The sequence below is a fragment of the Hydra viridissima genome, unplaced genomic scaffold (genome assembly GCF_058129835.1).
Source record: "Hydra viridissima isolate aposymbiotic clone 2 unplaced genomic scaffold, HvirCarnegie_v1 scaffold_3, whole genome shotgun sequence".
Lineage (NCBI taxonomy): Eukaryota > Metazoa > Cnidaria > Hydrozoa > Anthoathecata > Hydridae > Hydra > Hydra viridissima.
In genome coordinates, this window is record NW_028324302.1 from 17,028,602 (window position 1) to 17,043,421 (window position 14,820).

A 14,820-nucleotide genomic window follows, 5' to 3' on the forward strand; every position below is an offset into this window, starting at 1 on the left:
GCTCATAGAAAATTTCTCTTTCCGGAACGTACCGCAAAGGCATTAGGCTTTGCGGTACGTTCCGGAATGTCGGTTACTTTACTGTCTCCAAGGGCATAATGCTATCAAATTTTTTGAAAAAAAAAATGTGCTCCAAATATCTTATGCTGTATGGCTTTGGTGTTTATATATGGAAATGTACTCAGTGGGCGCATTTTTTTAGTTATGACGCATTTAACGTTCAATGGTAGAATCACCTTCCATTACGCAAGTCTCCCTAAATAATTTCATTATGCAGTCACCGTTTTCTGTTTAAGGGTGTTTTAAAAAAAAAAGGTTATTCTTTTAATTCGTCTTTCTTTTGGCGAAGTACTGAAACAAACCAATTTTTTTTATCAACTAGAGGACGTCTTTTTCTCAATTTACTTTTTACAGGCAAGTTGAATACGAGTCACAGGCTTATGTTAAAAAAAGCTGCAATAACTGGCTTCTTCACCAAAAACATCCTAATAATTACCTACATACGTGGTATTAGTAGATTGTCCAGGCTCCACGGTTTTCTCGCTTCTTTGTAATTGTATTTCAATGTCATTAACAACAGGAAAAGATTGAAATAATTGTTACTGCAAGGAAGATTGATATCCTAAAGAAATGTTATCTTCATCTTGAAGTACAGCTGGACTCTTGTAAAAAATTGTACCTCGGTTTTTTTCTTTTGGCTTTTGTAATGTTAAATCCACTAAATGTCTTCCACGTGACATCAACAAAAAAGAAAGTTTAAAAAAAAGTTAACAGAGTTTCTTTACTCAACTAACAATTATATCTTTACATTTCTAACGCAATTAAATAAAATATCTTAATGATAAAATATCTAATGTATTTCGCGGCAATTTTGGTTCAAACAGAATCCATATTGAAGTTCTTGCAACCACTCGCCGAGAATACTGATGTTCTGGGAAAAAACGGTGATAAAACGAAGGTCTAAGGGTAGTCCATTCTTTATGGTAGTTAAATCAGCTTTCGATGTTCTACGCAGATCTGGAGCCAAATTTAAAAGCTGACTTACGTACGCATTATGTCAATAGCGATTTAAGTGAAGATTGCTCAACAACAATTTTTGCTGGTTGTAAAAATAAATTGGATATTAGAAATAATAGCTCATTAGCATTAACTTTAAAAACACCTGAGCGGCTGTTGTCCCAACCAACCTTTTTCATAAAAATACCATTATCGTTTTTAGATCTATACTTTTGTGAAGAGGGTAGAGTTTTTATGAAAAAATTTGGTTGGGATATTCAAAAAGCAAATGAGACGGTAGTTCTTGAAGAGATGGTCAGGTTAGTTTATCTCGCAATATTTAAGAGCATTATTTTTTATCTTTACCTACTACAATTGTAAGATGTTTACCGGAGGATTAATGCATTTTCTGGTAGAAACAACAAGACTAAGTTTGTAGAAGGAATGTAGAAAAAGATATCCAAAATTGGATATCTTTTTTTACATTCCGCGAACTTGGTTCCTTACCGGGTAATGATTGCAGGTACCCGGTCTTAGCAAAATGGATAAAATATCTACAGTATTTTTTTACGACTTTTGTCAAGATCAACACTTCAAGCCCAAAGTTTTTGAAATTGAAGTGCGTAATACTATTTGTTATCGCATTTTCTACCAAATGTAGATTTGAAATCTTTGTTTGTTACCAGTTCCCATCATCATGACCTTCTCACTCGTGAAACAAAATGGAAATTGAAAACATTTCTAAACGATGTTATTCCTACTTCTAATTGAGATCACGGGAACAATTAATATTGATGACGTAGCAAATTTTGAATCAAATATGAATTATTGTTTTATTTATATAAAAAAAAAACTTATCTATGTACCATAGTATTAATGCGTGACTCCGGCCATGTAATGGCTTCAGGAGCAAGAAGTTATTCGTTGCTGATATTTAGTTTAATTCATTTTATAGAAACTCTTTTTTGTTGTCATTGTTGTTTTGCCGCAGCAAACCAAATTTAATAATTGATACGTATAAAACCGCAAACATTCAAAGAAGCCTTCTTTTTGAATTTTCGCTCCATTCACAAAGCGTAAAAAGTTAAACTTTTATATGCTTCTATTGTTTCTAAGTTCCGCAGAATATGAAGCGTTTTTCTAAGTTCCGCAGAATATGAAGCGTTTTTCTTAAAGATTTACTTTTATTTCAAATAAAGTTTTTCATTTTTTTCATGACGGGGATGGACAAATCCAAGAACGCTTTGTCTGAAAGGTTAGCTGCAACAAGCGAAGTTCAAGATATAATAAATTTGGTTCGTTTCCATTTTTTTTTTTTTTTTTTTTTTTTAATAGTTTCTTTACATCGTGCAACGTGAACTTTAAACGATAAAAACCTTTCGCCGTTGTTTAAGCATTATAATACAATATCGTTATTTTACACGTAGCAGAAATAAATGGATCTTAGAAGATAAAAATGGACTTAAAAGTTACATGTTGATCAAGGAAATTTTAATGTTTAATTTGAGTGTTAGCTATGCTAACTACTGAGCAATAAATATTATTGTCATTATTTGAACCTTCCATCTTTTGTAAATAATTTATGAGGAGATTAAGACCTAAGGTAACTTTTTAAAATCGCAATTTTAGGTGAAAGAAGAATTGTTTAGTCGAACCATTCATTGTTTGGACATATACGATGCAGTTACCTATCGAGTGCAATTCACAAATGATGGGACTAATATCTTCGTCAAGGTATAATAAATAACTTTACAATAGTTGTGAAAAAAATTGTAATTTGGAGCATTTAATAAATAGATGTTTTTACTTTTTCAACTTTAATTATAACTCTTTAAAAGCATTTTGTTTTAGGTTCGAGTTAGCCACGGGAAATTTCTTCATGCAAAAATTTTCGTGGATTTTAACAGCAGTATAAAACTGATCTATGTTGACGATAATAAAGGAATTTGTGACCCACTTCATCCTCACGAATAACTGACCAAAATATATAAATTTAGAAGTAATGCTATTTTTAAATCTAAAGCTAGTGTAAAAAATGCTTTCAAATAAAATTAGCTTTAAATAGAAAATAAATTTTTGTGAAAAAGTGTATATTTTATGAAGAAAATTGTAAATTTCATTAGAATAAAACTTTGCTTTTAATCTCAACTCAGTTCATCGCATGGAGATGTAAAGTATTAAAATATTAGCTTCGGCGTTTGGGTTTAAAGTATAGAAACGTTGTTCAAGCTGCCTGACTAAGTTAAGGAAAACCTCATCCCTGCAAAAAATTAACACTTTAGCAAAATCAATTTGAGTTAGCAACAAAAAACCAGGTGGCTTCCGAAACTATTGCCAAACATGTTCTCTGTACAGCTCCAGCTGCTCCCTAGGGAACAATTTATCTCCGTCAAGCTTCTAGTCAAAAACTGTTCTAAAGCTTCCGGTGTCAATCAACAGATGCTGGTTGCAATTTGCAAGGATTTGCCTGAAACTTCAGGCTCACTCTAGCATACATCCGTGCTGCTGGTGCAACATCAGTTCGAGAAATCTGCATCTAACAGAGTTCTTCAGAACCCTTTAATCCATACAAAAAGCTTATAATGACTATGTCACTGCCGGAAAAGATGTTAAAAAAGCAAAATATTTTGAAAACACAATTTCACCTTATTGAAAAATTTTAACAACTTACTTGTGCTTGAACTTATCTCCTATAGAACTGCACCTGATGATTGGTGTGTAAACTACATTCTAAAATGTCTTAAAAATGTATTGGATTCTCTAAATGAATGGCTGCCAAATCATCACATTAATCCTCAGCTTTACCATGGTGGACATTTCAATGGTCCTGATTGCCGAAAAATTTTGAAAAAATCTGGTGATCTCCTTCAATGTGCTGAAATTCTCTAAGCACCATGAAAAGGCATTCCAATAATTGACATTTTGCAAAGGTTTAACAAAGTTGTTGAATCTTTTTTTGGAAAAAAATTGTGTCCCAACTATCAGGAAAAAGTTCAAGAATTCAAAGCATCATTTCTTTAAGACAACCTTAACACAACCCCTAAAGTTCATGCTGTCTTTTATCATGTTGAGCATTTATTCAGAGTGACTCCACAAATCCAAATTACAAAACAAGACTAAAACATTGTTTAGCAAATTTCAAAGCTAAACACATGTAAAGCATCCAATTAATTGTCTTATATGTCAATTATCTATAAGGATTTTTGTCATCAAATAAAGAACTTTAGCAGAAAAATTATAGCTACTAGCCTCTCACAATATGATAATTCCAACCTTTTCAAACTAAAAAGAATATTTGCCTTAAATTGATGTTTATTAAATACCTGTTTTGCAAAATGTTAAAGCATTTTTGTCAAAAAATTAGTAAACAATGTCTTTGATATACTTAAAGAAAATGAATCAATAAATATGCTGTAAGAATGCAAAACTGAGCTGTCATTTGTACCCTGAAAAAGCCTTATTTTTGGTGAAATTTTAAATGCAACTTTCTCTGGCATACTTTAATGCCTGATTTTAAGGTTTACATTTTTGTAAACTGCAAGTTATACTCTTTCAACAACCCAAAGAATTTTCTTGGGTCATGAGGTTAGGGCTAAATTCAATTTTGGGGAACCGTGTAACAACATTAACAGAGAAAGGATGTCTTAACTTAGAACGTAGTTCATCGCAAGTTGCATGGTCAATTAGAGTTATAATGTCTGATAGGGTTTTAGGGTTAGAATAATCAAAAATAAATTACATCAAAAATTGAATAATTAAAAATAAATAATCAAAATAGAATAATCAGAATAAATTATCTCACATAATTATTATTCTAACATTATTTATAATCATTGAATAATTATATATTATGTTAGAATAATCAAAAACAAAATATACGTTTACTTTTATTTGAGCATTAGAAATATACTTTTGCTTTCGTTTGAACATAACTAATGTTCAAACGAAAACAAAAGTATATTTTACAAGAAACATTTACTATTTAGTTCGTAAAATGTACTGGAGCAACTTGAAGAAATAAAACGCTATTTGTAGCTGTAAAATAGAAAATTGTCTCGATTAATTGGATTTTTTCACTATCTGTAAAGTTATTTTCGTTAAGTACAGGGTTTTTCTTAATTTTGTAAAGTTAACATCTTATAAAATGATAGTCTTGTCTTACTGAAGCTGATACAATGTATAAAGCCAAATTTATACTTTAGGTAAAAAAATAGTGGTAGGGTATAATCAACTGTTATCTGAATTTTCCAATTACAACAAATTTGGTACTTTAATGCAGACCAAATCACTTTTACAAAATTAAACAGACGATGTTTCAAAAGAACTAGTACTGATATTCGCAAGGAGGTTGAGAAAGTAAACGATCAGCGAATAATTGAGTTCGAATCAATATTGAAGCAATCACAAAAACAGTTAAGAGATGAAGTTTTAGCAACACGCGAGCTTTTGGAATAAACTGCGTTTAAGAGCATAGAGCAAGTTAATAAATCCATGTTAAAATAATTAGGCCGATAAGAAAAATAAATTTTGTAAATTGCAGAACATGCAGGAAATGAGATGCGGTTACTTAAAATCATGACACCGAATTTTCAAGAAACATTTACAGGGGCTATAAGTGATGATACATTAGCGAATATTTTTCCTAGACTTGTTAAGATCAAACAAATCTGATTTGTCTTAATTATTGCGGGTAATTGATGCTTTTCGTTGATATTTTTAAGAGTATAAACTAATTTAATAAGTAAATTTTTCATTTTCAATTTTTTTTCAGCTGCAGCCAAAAGTTTTTCTTGATGATTTTATGTGGCAAGATTGACGATCTTTTTATGACGATCTTGTTATGACGATCTTTTTATGACGATCTTTTTATGACGGTCTTTTTATGACGATCTTTTTATGACGATCTTTTTATGACGATCTTTTTATGACAATCTTTTTATGACGATCTTATGAACATCGTTTTTCTAATAGAGAGTTAAATGGCCGCCTTATAATTAAATAAGGCATTTATTTAATGAATTTAAATCATTAAGCAAAATTTAAAAAAATATCAAATGGCATGCTTTTGCATGCAGATATATATGAATGACTTTTTTAAGTAAACCTTTATAACTCACAGACCGGATATTCACATCTATAAAACAGAGGTTTATCACATTCTAATCGGGCGTTTGAACTTTATAACAGAAAAAGTATAATTCTTAATTGTCGGATTGCCTGGGGTTCCTTTGGACTATTAACGAGAAATTTAAATGTTAAATCGTTCAACATTATAATAGAAGATTTTGAAAATTCATTTTTATTGTTGAACTTTTTAAAAGAAATATAAGAAACTTTTAAAACATGATTGTTATAAGCATTTATTGTAAACATCGATAATTACCATCTTGACGCTCAATCTTGTTTCATCTAATTTCATGGTGTTGTTTTTTTTATCATCGGTTTAACAAAATAATGCTATACGAAATTGTTAATCAAACAATGAGTAATTAATTTCAGAATCTCCAATATATAGTTTTTTAAATATGAGTTTAAAACTAGCTTGATGCATCTTGGTGAAGAATTATTTTGATAATAAATTTAAAGATTAAAAAAAAAAATTGCTGTACATATACGTTTTAAAAAATGTCGCGATAAAAGCCATGAAAATAGATTAGAAAAAAAATATAAAAAATGAGCCCAAAAGCTCTCTTGATTTAGTTTTGTTTGCATGTATACAATTTGTTCTTTAGTCATTTTAAGTGAAGTGTTATTTAAGCGAAAAAAGGATCATTTTTCACAAAATTCTTTTCATATCGTAACTGTTAAAACTATTTCCCTGAGTTAATAAAGAATGTTAAATCAAGTTTATGTTTAAAAACACTTTTAAAAAAACTCAAAAACTTTAAATCAAAATTTGACGAAAAGAAAGTTCTCTCCATTCTGAAATTTGTGTTCCTTTTTTCGTCCGGTAATCAAGAATTTAATCGGGCATTAAATAGTAGTTTTGTTCGTTGCCATAGGTGAAAAACTTACTACGTCACGTGCTGTTGTATATAAAAAGGTTTCAAGATGGTTGTCATCTCTATACAAATGATAAATCAGTTCATAGATTGAAGCGATAGATAAACGAGTATGAAAAATAATATAAAATATATAATTTTGTTTGTTGAATAACATAGTTATTAGTTTTGATTAAATAGGCTCACAGCTGAGTTATTATTTTGCATACTAGCTATTTATGCATCACACAGTGCTTTGCCAAAAAACGAAATGGATAATGTTTATAATTTATACTCTTTTATAGAAAAATTTTTACTTCAAAGAGAATTTAATTGTTTTACTTAACGTTGAAAACAAAAAGTTTAAGAATGTTTTTAAAATTATTGTTTTGATAGCATATAACATAACTGATAGCAACATTTATAATAGATGTTCAAATTAATGGCAAGTTGCTTTGCATGGATAAAAACATGGAAAAGTCCAGAAAGGTATTAAGAGTTAAATTTTTAAAAATAATACAACATGTTTTTTAAATATATTTCATAAATGTATATGTAAATCATGTAAACTTTAGTTTATTTACATTTTTTTTAGAAATATTAAACTAATGATCGTTGGCTTAGATGATGCAGGAAAAACAACAATGGTTGCAAGTTTACAAGGAGGTGATTTGACTTATTTAAATTCATATATATATATATATATATATATATATATATATATATATATATATATATATATATATATATATATATATATATATATATATATATATATATATATATATATATATATATATATATATATATATATATATATATTCTAAATCTGAAAATGTGTGTAATGCCAAATAGCAGATTTCTTTTAGCCTTAAAATCATTCTCTAGCACACTGTAAATTTCTGGCTTTTTTCTTTTATCTTTTTGATAAAACAAAGAAAAGTATTCAGTAACATACAATAATGTGCAAAAGATATAATCTCTTCATCAATCATCATCAGTTTGTTAGTGTTAACAAATGCATTCATGGACACTACATCTTTTGCCATTGTTCCTTCAGGGAAGAACTCGTAGGTATGAAGTGCAAGTTTTTTTAACTAGTCATTGAGATCCTCAAAGATCATCCGCATCTATCAAGATGTCAGCACACTTTTTTTCTGAAATTCTAGCTTTAGCAAAAAAAACAGTTGCAAATAGTTTTGGTTTTCACCTCCTCCCAAGCAGCATTAAGCATTTGCATGGGATCCAATATTGAGAATTCCAAAAGAAGCTTTTTTTTCTCTATTGAATCTATTAGTAATTGAACAGACAATTTTATAATGGGTTTAAGGGATCTAATTATGCTCAAGTCCATTGGTTGGAGCTTTGAAGTGGTGTTGGGTGGAAGATAGATCAATTCTACTGATGAGATTATCAATGGTTGGATGGGCTGGACAGTTATCAACTAATAAAACATTTTTGCATCTTTCTTTTGTAAACTGCCAATCAATTTCACCCATCAATTCCTCAAAAAGTGTATCCAACTCTTCTTCTGGCTGTGATAACAGCAGGATAAGTGCTTTATATTTTTGAAGCATCTGGGTGATTTGATTTTGCAAATGACACAGATTGGCAATTTTTCTCCAGTTGCATTAGTGGATCCCAATCCTAACAAACCTAGTTTGCTCATTTTTCATTTTTAAGATATAAAGATTTATTTGGTTGGAGCCGATAAAACAAGCTGAATTCTGAAGCATTATAAATCTGGTTCAGTTTATATTTTGATAAAATGGTTGGTAACATGGTTTTCTTCCACAGTGCTTCCATTTCACTTGTGTACGCATTGGCTTCACCAGAAACTGTTTTGAATGGTATGTTAAATTGTTTCTTCCAATATCTAACCAACCATCTGAAGCATGAGAATCATCAATGTTCATTTTCACAGCAAATTCCAGGGCTTTTCTTTTGAGAATTAAAGCAGAGAAAGTGATTTTTATGCTTTGAACAATCAGAAGCCATTTGAAAATGACTTGATTTAAGTTTGCAAATGTACCTTTTCTCAAATGCTGGCGTTTTTGGTTGTTTTCTTTCTTCACAGCATCAAAGATCTTTTCCTTTTTTCTCAAACAAGTGGATTAGGTGTTCTTTGGTATCCCATACTTTAAAGCAACCTATGACTTGGGAATGCCATCTAAAACTTCGTTCAATGCGTTGTATTTGACTTTAACAGTTTTTATATTCAACTTTTGCTTAGTTGCAATTGCTTCCATGTTGAAAAGTTTGAGTTAAAATAGCAAGTGTTCATAGTAACACTCAAAAGAAAACATTGGTAAAAAAATTGGTAAAAATTTTGTATTTGATAAAGATTTGAGACAAGACATGGATACCATGTCTTATCTTAAATGTTTATCAAATCAGCTAATGCTGATGTTGCACTTGCCAGTACTTCTTTTTGACAGTTCACTAAAATGGCTGTAGAAAATTGTCTATTGGAACAGTTTTAATTATTTCAAATTGACCACTAAACTTACTGCACAGTTTAAGTATAAGTGAATGGAACAATTCTTTTATTTCTAACATTTTCCAGCAAGTTTAGCAACAGACTAAAATTAAATTGAAAATGTTTTAGAATTAATTACAAGAATAAATCAAGTTCTCAATTAGATATATGTAAAGTAGCTATGAGCATTCATTGTTTACTTAACATTTTTGTTTATTTAAAATGTTTAATTAATAAAGTTATGAAGTCAAAATATATTTAGAAGAATTTTTAACCAACTGAAACACAATAACAATACTTACCTGTAAAGTTAATTTACTCAACTGATTTCAATCATGTGCTAGATTAAAGTGTCCAATAAATTATTACATTCAATCAGGGTGGAAAGATTTTTTTAATGTTTATATAATTTAGTCTAATTATAACTAATGATTTTACCACAACAAATTGTTTTTTGTTTAAATATTTTTTCTAATAGTCAATGTTATGCATCATGTAAAAATACTTTTGCTTATTTATTTTTGGTTTTATAGAACCTCCTGATGGAATTACACCTACAGTTGGGTTCTCCAATTCTAATTTGACCATTGGCAAATGGAATATAACACTGTTTGACCTTGGAGGTGGAAATGGTGTGCGATCAGTGTGGGAAAAGTACTACGCAGAAGTATGTATTTATCTCATTCTTTTTTAAAAAAATTTCTGTATCTAGTGAGGTGCTTGCAAGAAGGAGGCATGCATTTTTAATATATATAACATAACATTTTATTAAAATGCACTACTTTTTGTACTTAGATTTATGGTATAATATTTGTTGTTGATTCTGTAAATGAAAGTCGTATTGATGAGTCAAGTGATGTATTGGAAAACATTTTTAATGACTCAAAAGTGAATGGAAAACCCATTTTAATGTGAGATTTTAAATTAAGTCTTGTATAGTTATATATAGTTACAATAACAAAAATATTCAAACAGATAATAAAAATGTAATTTTAGGAAGGTTTTGAAAATAATTATCTTTTAATATCAAAGGAATCTCTTTTTTATCAGCAGAGTTATTCTACTAACCTTTTAAAATTTTAACTTCAGTAAAAATAGCAAAAGAGAACAAATTGTTATTTTAAAAGATTTTATTTAGTTTTATAAGTTGACGTCAATATAGCAAAATTAAAATACTGTATCATAATCATTATAAGAGACTGATCTAACAAAAATGCTATAAGTGCTCAAAAATGATAGTGTTGTAAGATAAATTAAAAACTCTTGTTTTTCATTAATATACTTTGGTGCTGCTTACATTAAAAGTTTTATAGAACTTTTTTTGAATTATGCACAAAAATCCGACTTTGTTTGTTGCAGCTTAAAGTTAAAGTAAAAGTAACTTTTAGATTGGCAAATAAACAAGACAAAGAAGGTGCTTTAGGGAAGGAGAAAATTACAGAGAGGCTTCATTTGGATGAACTAGCTGAAAGATATAAGTTTAAATTTAATGTTGTAAGTAAAATAACATTTTTATGGTTCAATAAATGACTTTTAGATTTCTCTTAACACTTTTAAAGGGATATTTTTAAATTTCCTGCTATTTTTTTTTTTTTAAGTTTTCATGTTCAGCTACAAAAGGCTATGGAAAAAAAACTGATCAAAGCATAAATTTAGGTATTTTTTTGTGTAAATTTGTTTCATACTTTCATCATAGCAGTAATAATATTAAGAGTTTTTGTTCATAACTAAGAAACTACTTATTTTTGTTCAGGACTTCTTTGGTTATTAGACTGCATAAATAGCGATCATCAAAGGATCCATGAGAAAGTTGAAAGGGAATCTGCTATACAGGTAAACATTAAATGTTGATTATTTTGCTCATCGGGATTATTTTCCTCAAAAAAATAGCTTTCTTAAATTTAAACAATAAATGCTTTTTATGAAGTGTCTTTTTTAGAAAGAAATAGAAACAAAAGCCAAAAATGAGCGAATGGAAAGAATTAGAAAGTTGAAAGAGGAAAGGTAACACATTTGCACTCTACCATAATTCAAAGCAAAGGATTTTTGCCTGTATGACTTCTTATTTATAAACTTTTTTCTCTGTAATGCAGGGAAAAAGCTGCAGTTGAAGCAGGTATTGACAATTATGATGAAGATTCAGAAGATGATGTAGTTTCTGGAAATCCATTTAGAAATATTAAGGATCAAATAGTAAGAAGCTTTCACAATTATATGGCTATATGATTTTTTTTTTTAATATGATTTTTTTGTTTGCATATGGTTGTCTTTTTTGTATGTGATTTTTTGTTTGTTTGGATTTTATAATAAAAAATTATTTTCTAAAATGGGAATATTTGAATTTAGAAAGTTACAGAAAAACGAGAGAAAAAATCAAAGGAAAGAGATCGCAAAATTAAGGTTTTATGAAATTTTTTGTGTAACTTTGCTCAACTGTGCATATTTACCTCTTACACCCTTTCAACTTTTTAAAAATGAGTTTAGATTATTGACTGTTATTGACTAAACAAATCCAAATATTTTAATTAAGTATTTACTTTTGAATTGCTTAATGGTTTCATTTCATTAGTGTTTAAGTTTGCAGTTTTTCCCTCATTTTACAGGACTTTCAAGAAAAGAAAAATGAGCTAAAAAGTTATACAGCTGATGAAGATTCAGCATTTTCTTTAACAACCAAGAAGAAAAAAGCTAAAAAAAAGAGTATCGGAGAAGAAATCAGTGTTGAACAAGGAGAAACACTGGTAACTCCCAGAATATCTTTAGAGGAGCCAACTCCTCAGCGTTGTAATAAAAAAAAAAGCCTAAAGAAAAAGGGTAAAATGAAAGAATTTGTCAACTCTCCAGATCTAAATATTTTGAATAGCAATAATTTAACCAATGGTAAAGTTCCTAAGCGGACCAATAGTAAAAAACAAACTTTTAATGATAACTATGCAGACTTTCATAGCAGTCCAGTTATTAATATAACTAATGTGGATGATTTGCAAAGTTCTAAAAAAACTAAAAAATCCACCAAAAATATATATCACGATGAAATTGACTGTTCAGGTAGTTTGGACCAGAGCACTCTGGTTGAACTGCCAAAGTTTAAACCAAATAAAAATTACTGCAAAAATGATCTTGACAGTAAAGGTTCAGTTCATGATAAACCTAAACAAGATTCAGCGTTTAATGCCTCTCGTGTAGATCTTTTTCTTGCTCGATCTTCTAGTGAATCTTTAAAGAATTTACCTACTGCCACAGAGAAGAAAACAAAAAAAGGTGAGATAGACACTTCACTACAGTTTAAAAAAAAGAAAAGGAAGAAGACAAGCAGAACAGCTCCGCTCATTTGTAGTAGTCCTAATAATGCTCAAGAACAATTAGAATTGTTTGGCTTGAGAAAAAATGGCCATGCGTCGAAGTTAGAGCCAATCAAATTGAAAGGAAGTAAGTATTTTAGCTGTAGTAGTTACATATATTTTTTCATCTAAGATTTTTCCTTTTTCTTAAATTAATGATTTGTTTGTTTTAGAAATTCCGAATCTTCATAGTGACGTAAGTATATATTTTTTTATTGCTATTACCACCTTTTTATTGCTATTACAACCTTTATCATCATCATCATCATCATCATCATCATCATCATCATCATCATCATCATCATCATCATCATCATCATCATCATCATCATCATCATCATCCTTATCGTTATCATTATAGTAATCATATAGTATTTTATCTTTGATAATTTGATTTCCTGTGGTAATAGAATGCAAACATTCCGTCTTGGGCACGTGCTCGTCCTAATAGTGAAGATCAGGATATCAACACGTAGCATTAGAAAGAACCTTTCTTTTTGCTTTCGACTGAAAAGAATTTTTTTTTTTTTTTTTTTTTTTTGCTCTTAGCTGAAATGGATTGCTCTTTTATAAGCTTGAAATTAAAAAAAAAATGCTTAAATAATTTAAATCCCAAAAAGCAAACTAAATCTACTTTTTTATTCAACTAGAAATTTTTTAAAAGACTCGTTTTTAAATGTATATATTTTATTTAAAAAAAAGTAATATATAGTTATAATACGAATTGTGTTTTTTTTATGTAAATTTCACTAGATTTTCGTAGCGCAAAGTTTTTTGGTGCATCGCGACATTTTTTGAAAATTAATGTTACTGAAGGTGATGGTCTATCACGGTTTGCAAATTTAGGGCCCTAATGTTAATGAAACATCCTATAAAAACCTTTTTAAGGGGTGATATTGCAATAGGAGTCCATACGAAGTAATTATAATATCTTGCATCGAATTCTATAGGACTTTATTTCAACAGAAAAACTCGATTCCTAGAAAAATATAAAATGTTGTGCTTAAAAAGCGTAAAAAGTTTAGTTTTGTGACTTTTGATGACAAATTGACCAATTAAACTTGGTTTTGGAAAATAATAATAAACGAACTTTTTCTCTGGGAAATGGCATTAGTGTTCAATTCAAGGTAAAATTTAAAGTTTTAATTAAAGGAATTTTATCCTTAAAAAAAAAACTAACTTTTGCCTAAACCATTAAAAATCATGGCTAGTGCTGGTTAGAACTTAGCAAGTGGCATTATCAGTTTTGGCTTCCAAAAAGGCACCCTCTCATGGGACTGAGGAGGTTCCTCTTTGAAAGCCAAAGAAGGATGTTGAAGTATACGGACGTTTTTTCTCCCAAAAAACAGTGGTCTGTTTGGCACACCATTCGTTGCTGTACATAAATTTTGAGTGAAAAAACGAAATAAGAGGCCAAACTTTTTTAATTTATTTTTTGTTTATACATCTGGACTAACTAAATTCTGCCTTACAGCAAATCTTCAGAAAAATTTTATTACTGAAGCAAAAAGTACTGATGATTTAACTAACATTTTATTTGTTATTGTTATTTTTTTTTTTTTTTCTAATTAATTTTTTAGAACTCGATGAAATATTAAGTTCTTTTGTATTCGATTCTAAAGTTATCTAGACTTTGTTGATAGATTACGAAAAACAATTTTAAATTTCATCTGATATTTATTTTAACCCAATTTATTAATCTGTAAAAAAGAACTTTTTTCGTCGGTTTTCCCATCTGGATTCTTCAGAGTTTAAATCTGTTATTAGACAATACAGAAAGGTGTTTATCATGATGAACATTGACCAAAAATTTGTCGTTAAATAAAAAGAAATTTTTATTGGAAGTTGTTCAAAATATTGCAATAGTAAGTTTGCAAATTTTTAGATTAAATTCCACTTTTTTCTTGTTTTTTGAGAAATATTGGTCATTGTGTGACGGTCCTGTGAGGTGGTGAAATTATCGTGCAACAAAAGCCAACTTTACGAAGCTCGATGAATAGACCCCATTCGAACGATTCTCTTT

At 29.2% G+C, this 14,820-nt stretch overlaps 2 protein-coding genes and 1 long non-coding RNA gene across 7 annotated transcripts; 2 read left to right on the top strand and 1 right to left on the bottom strand.

Moving 5' to 3' along the window:
• Nucleotides 1-770: 770 nt before the first annotated feature.
• LOC149891226 (uncharacterized) lies at nt 771-1,951 on the bottom strand. The gene is made up of 2 exons (XR_016451027.1): nt 1,863-1,951; nt 771-1,099 (listed from the first exon to the last, which is right to left on the bottom strand). It is a non-coding gene; the product is annotated as an uncharacterized LOC149891226 (long non-coding RNA).
• A 169-nt stretch (nt 1,952-2,120) lies between these two features.
• On the top strand, nt 2,121-3,110 carry LOC149891227 (cystatin-A3-like). The gene is made up of 3 exons (XM_090083049.1): nt 2,121-2,291; nt 2,626-2,730; nt 2,848-3,110. Exons 1-3 carry the CDS (start codon nt 2,211-2,213, stop codon nt 2,968-2,970), a joined length of 309 nt encoding a protein of 102 aa, XP_089939175.1. The 5' UTR covers nt 2,121-2,210; the 3' UTR covers nt 2,971-3,110.
• Nucleotides 3,111-7,335: 4,225 nt separating this feature from the next.
• On the top strand, nt 7,336-13,311 carry LOC145180441 (uncharacterized). Of its 5 annotated transcripts, XM_090082513.1 has the most exons (13): nt 7,336-7,466; nt 7,573-7,643; nt 9,990-10,123; nt 10,252-10,367; nt 10,845-10,950; nt 11,055-11,112; nt 11,210-11,289; nt 11,396-11,460; nt 11,550-11,649; nt 11,803-11,856; nt 12,060-12,885; nt 12,971-12,993; nt 13,208-13,311. In XM_090082513.1, exons 1-13 carry the CDS (start codon nt 7,408-7,410, stop codon nt 13,271-13,273), a joined length of 1,758 nt encoding a protein of 585 aa, XP_089938639.1. In that variant the 5' UTR covers nt 7,336-7,407; the 3' UTR covers nt 13,274-13,311. The 5 variants fall into 5 exon arrangements, with proteins under 5 accessions (XP_089938639.1, XP_089938638.1, XP_089938641.1 ...); XM_090082512.1 differs by lacking the exon at nt 13,208-13,311 and having other exon boundaries at nt 12,971-13,201; XM_090082515.1 differs by lacking the exon at nt 10,252-10,367 and having other exon boundaries at nt 7,372-7,466.
• Nucleotides 13,312-14,820: the final 1,509 nt, after the last annotated feature.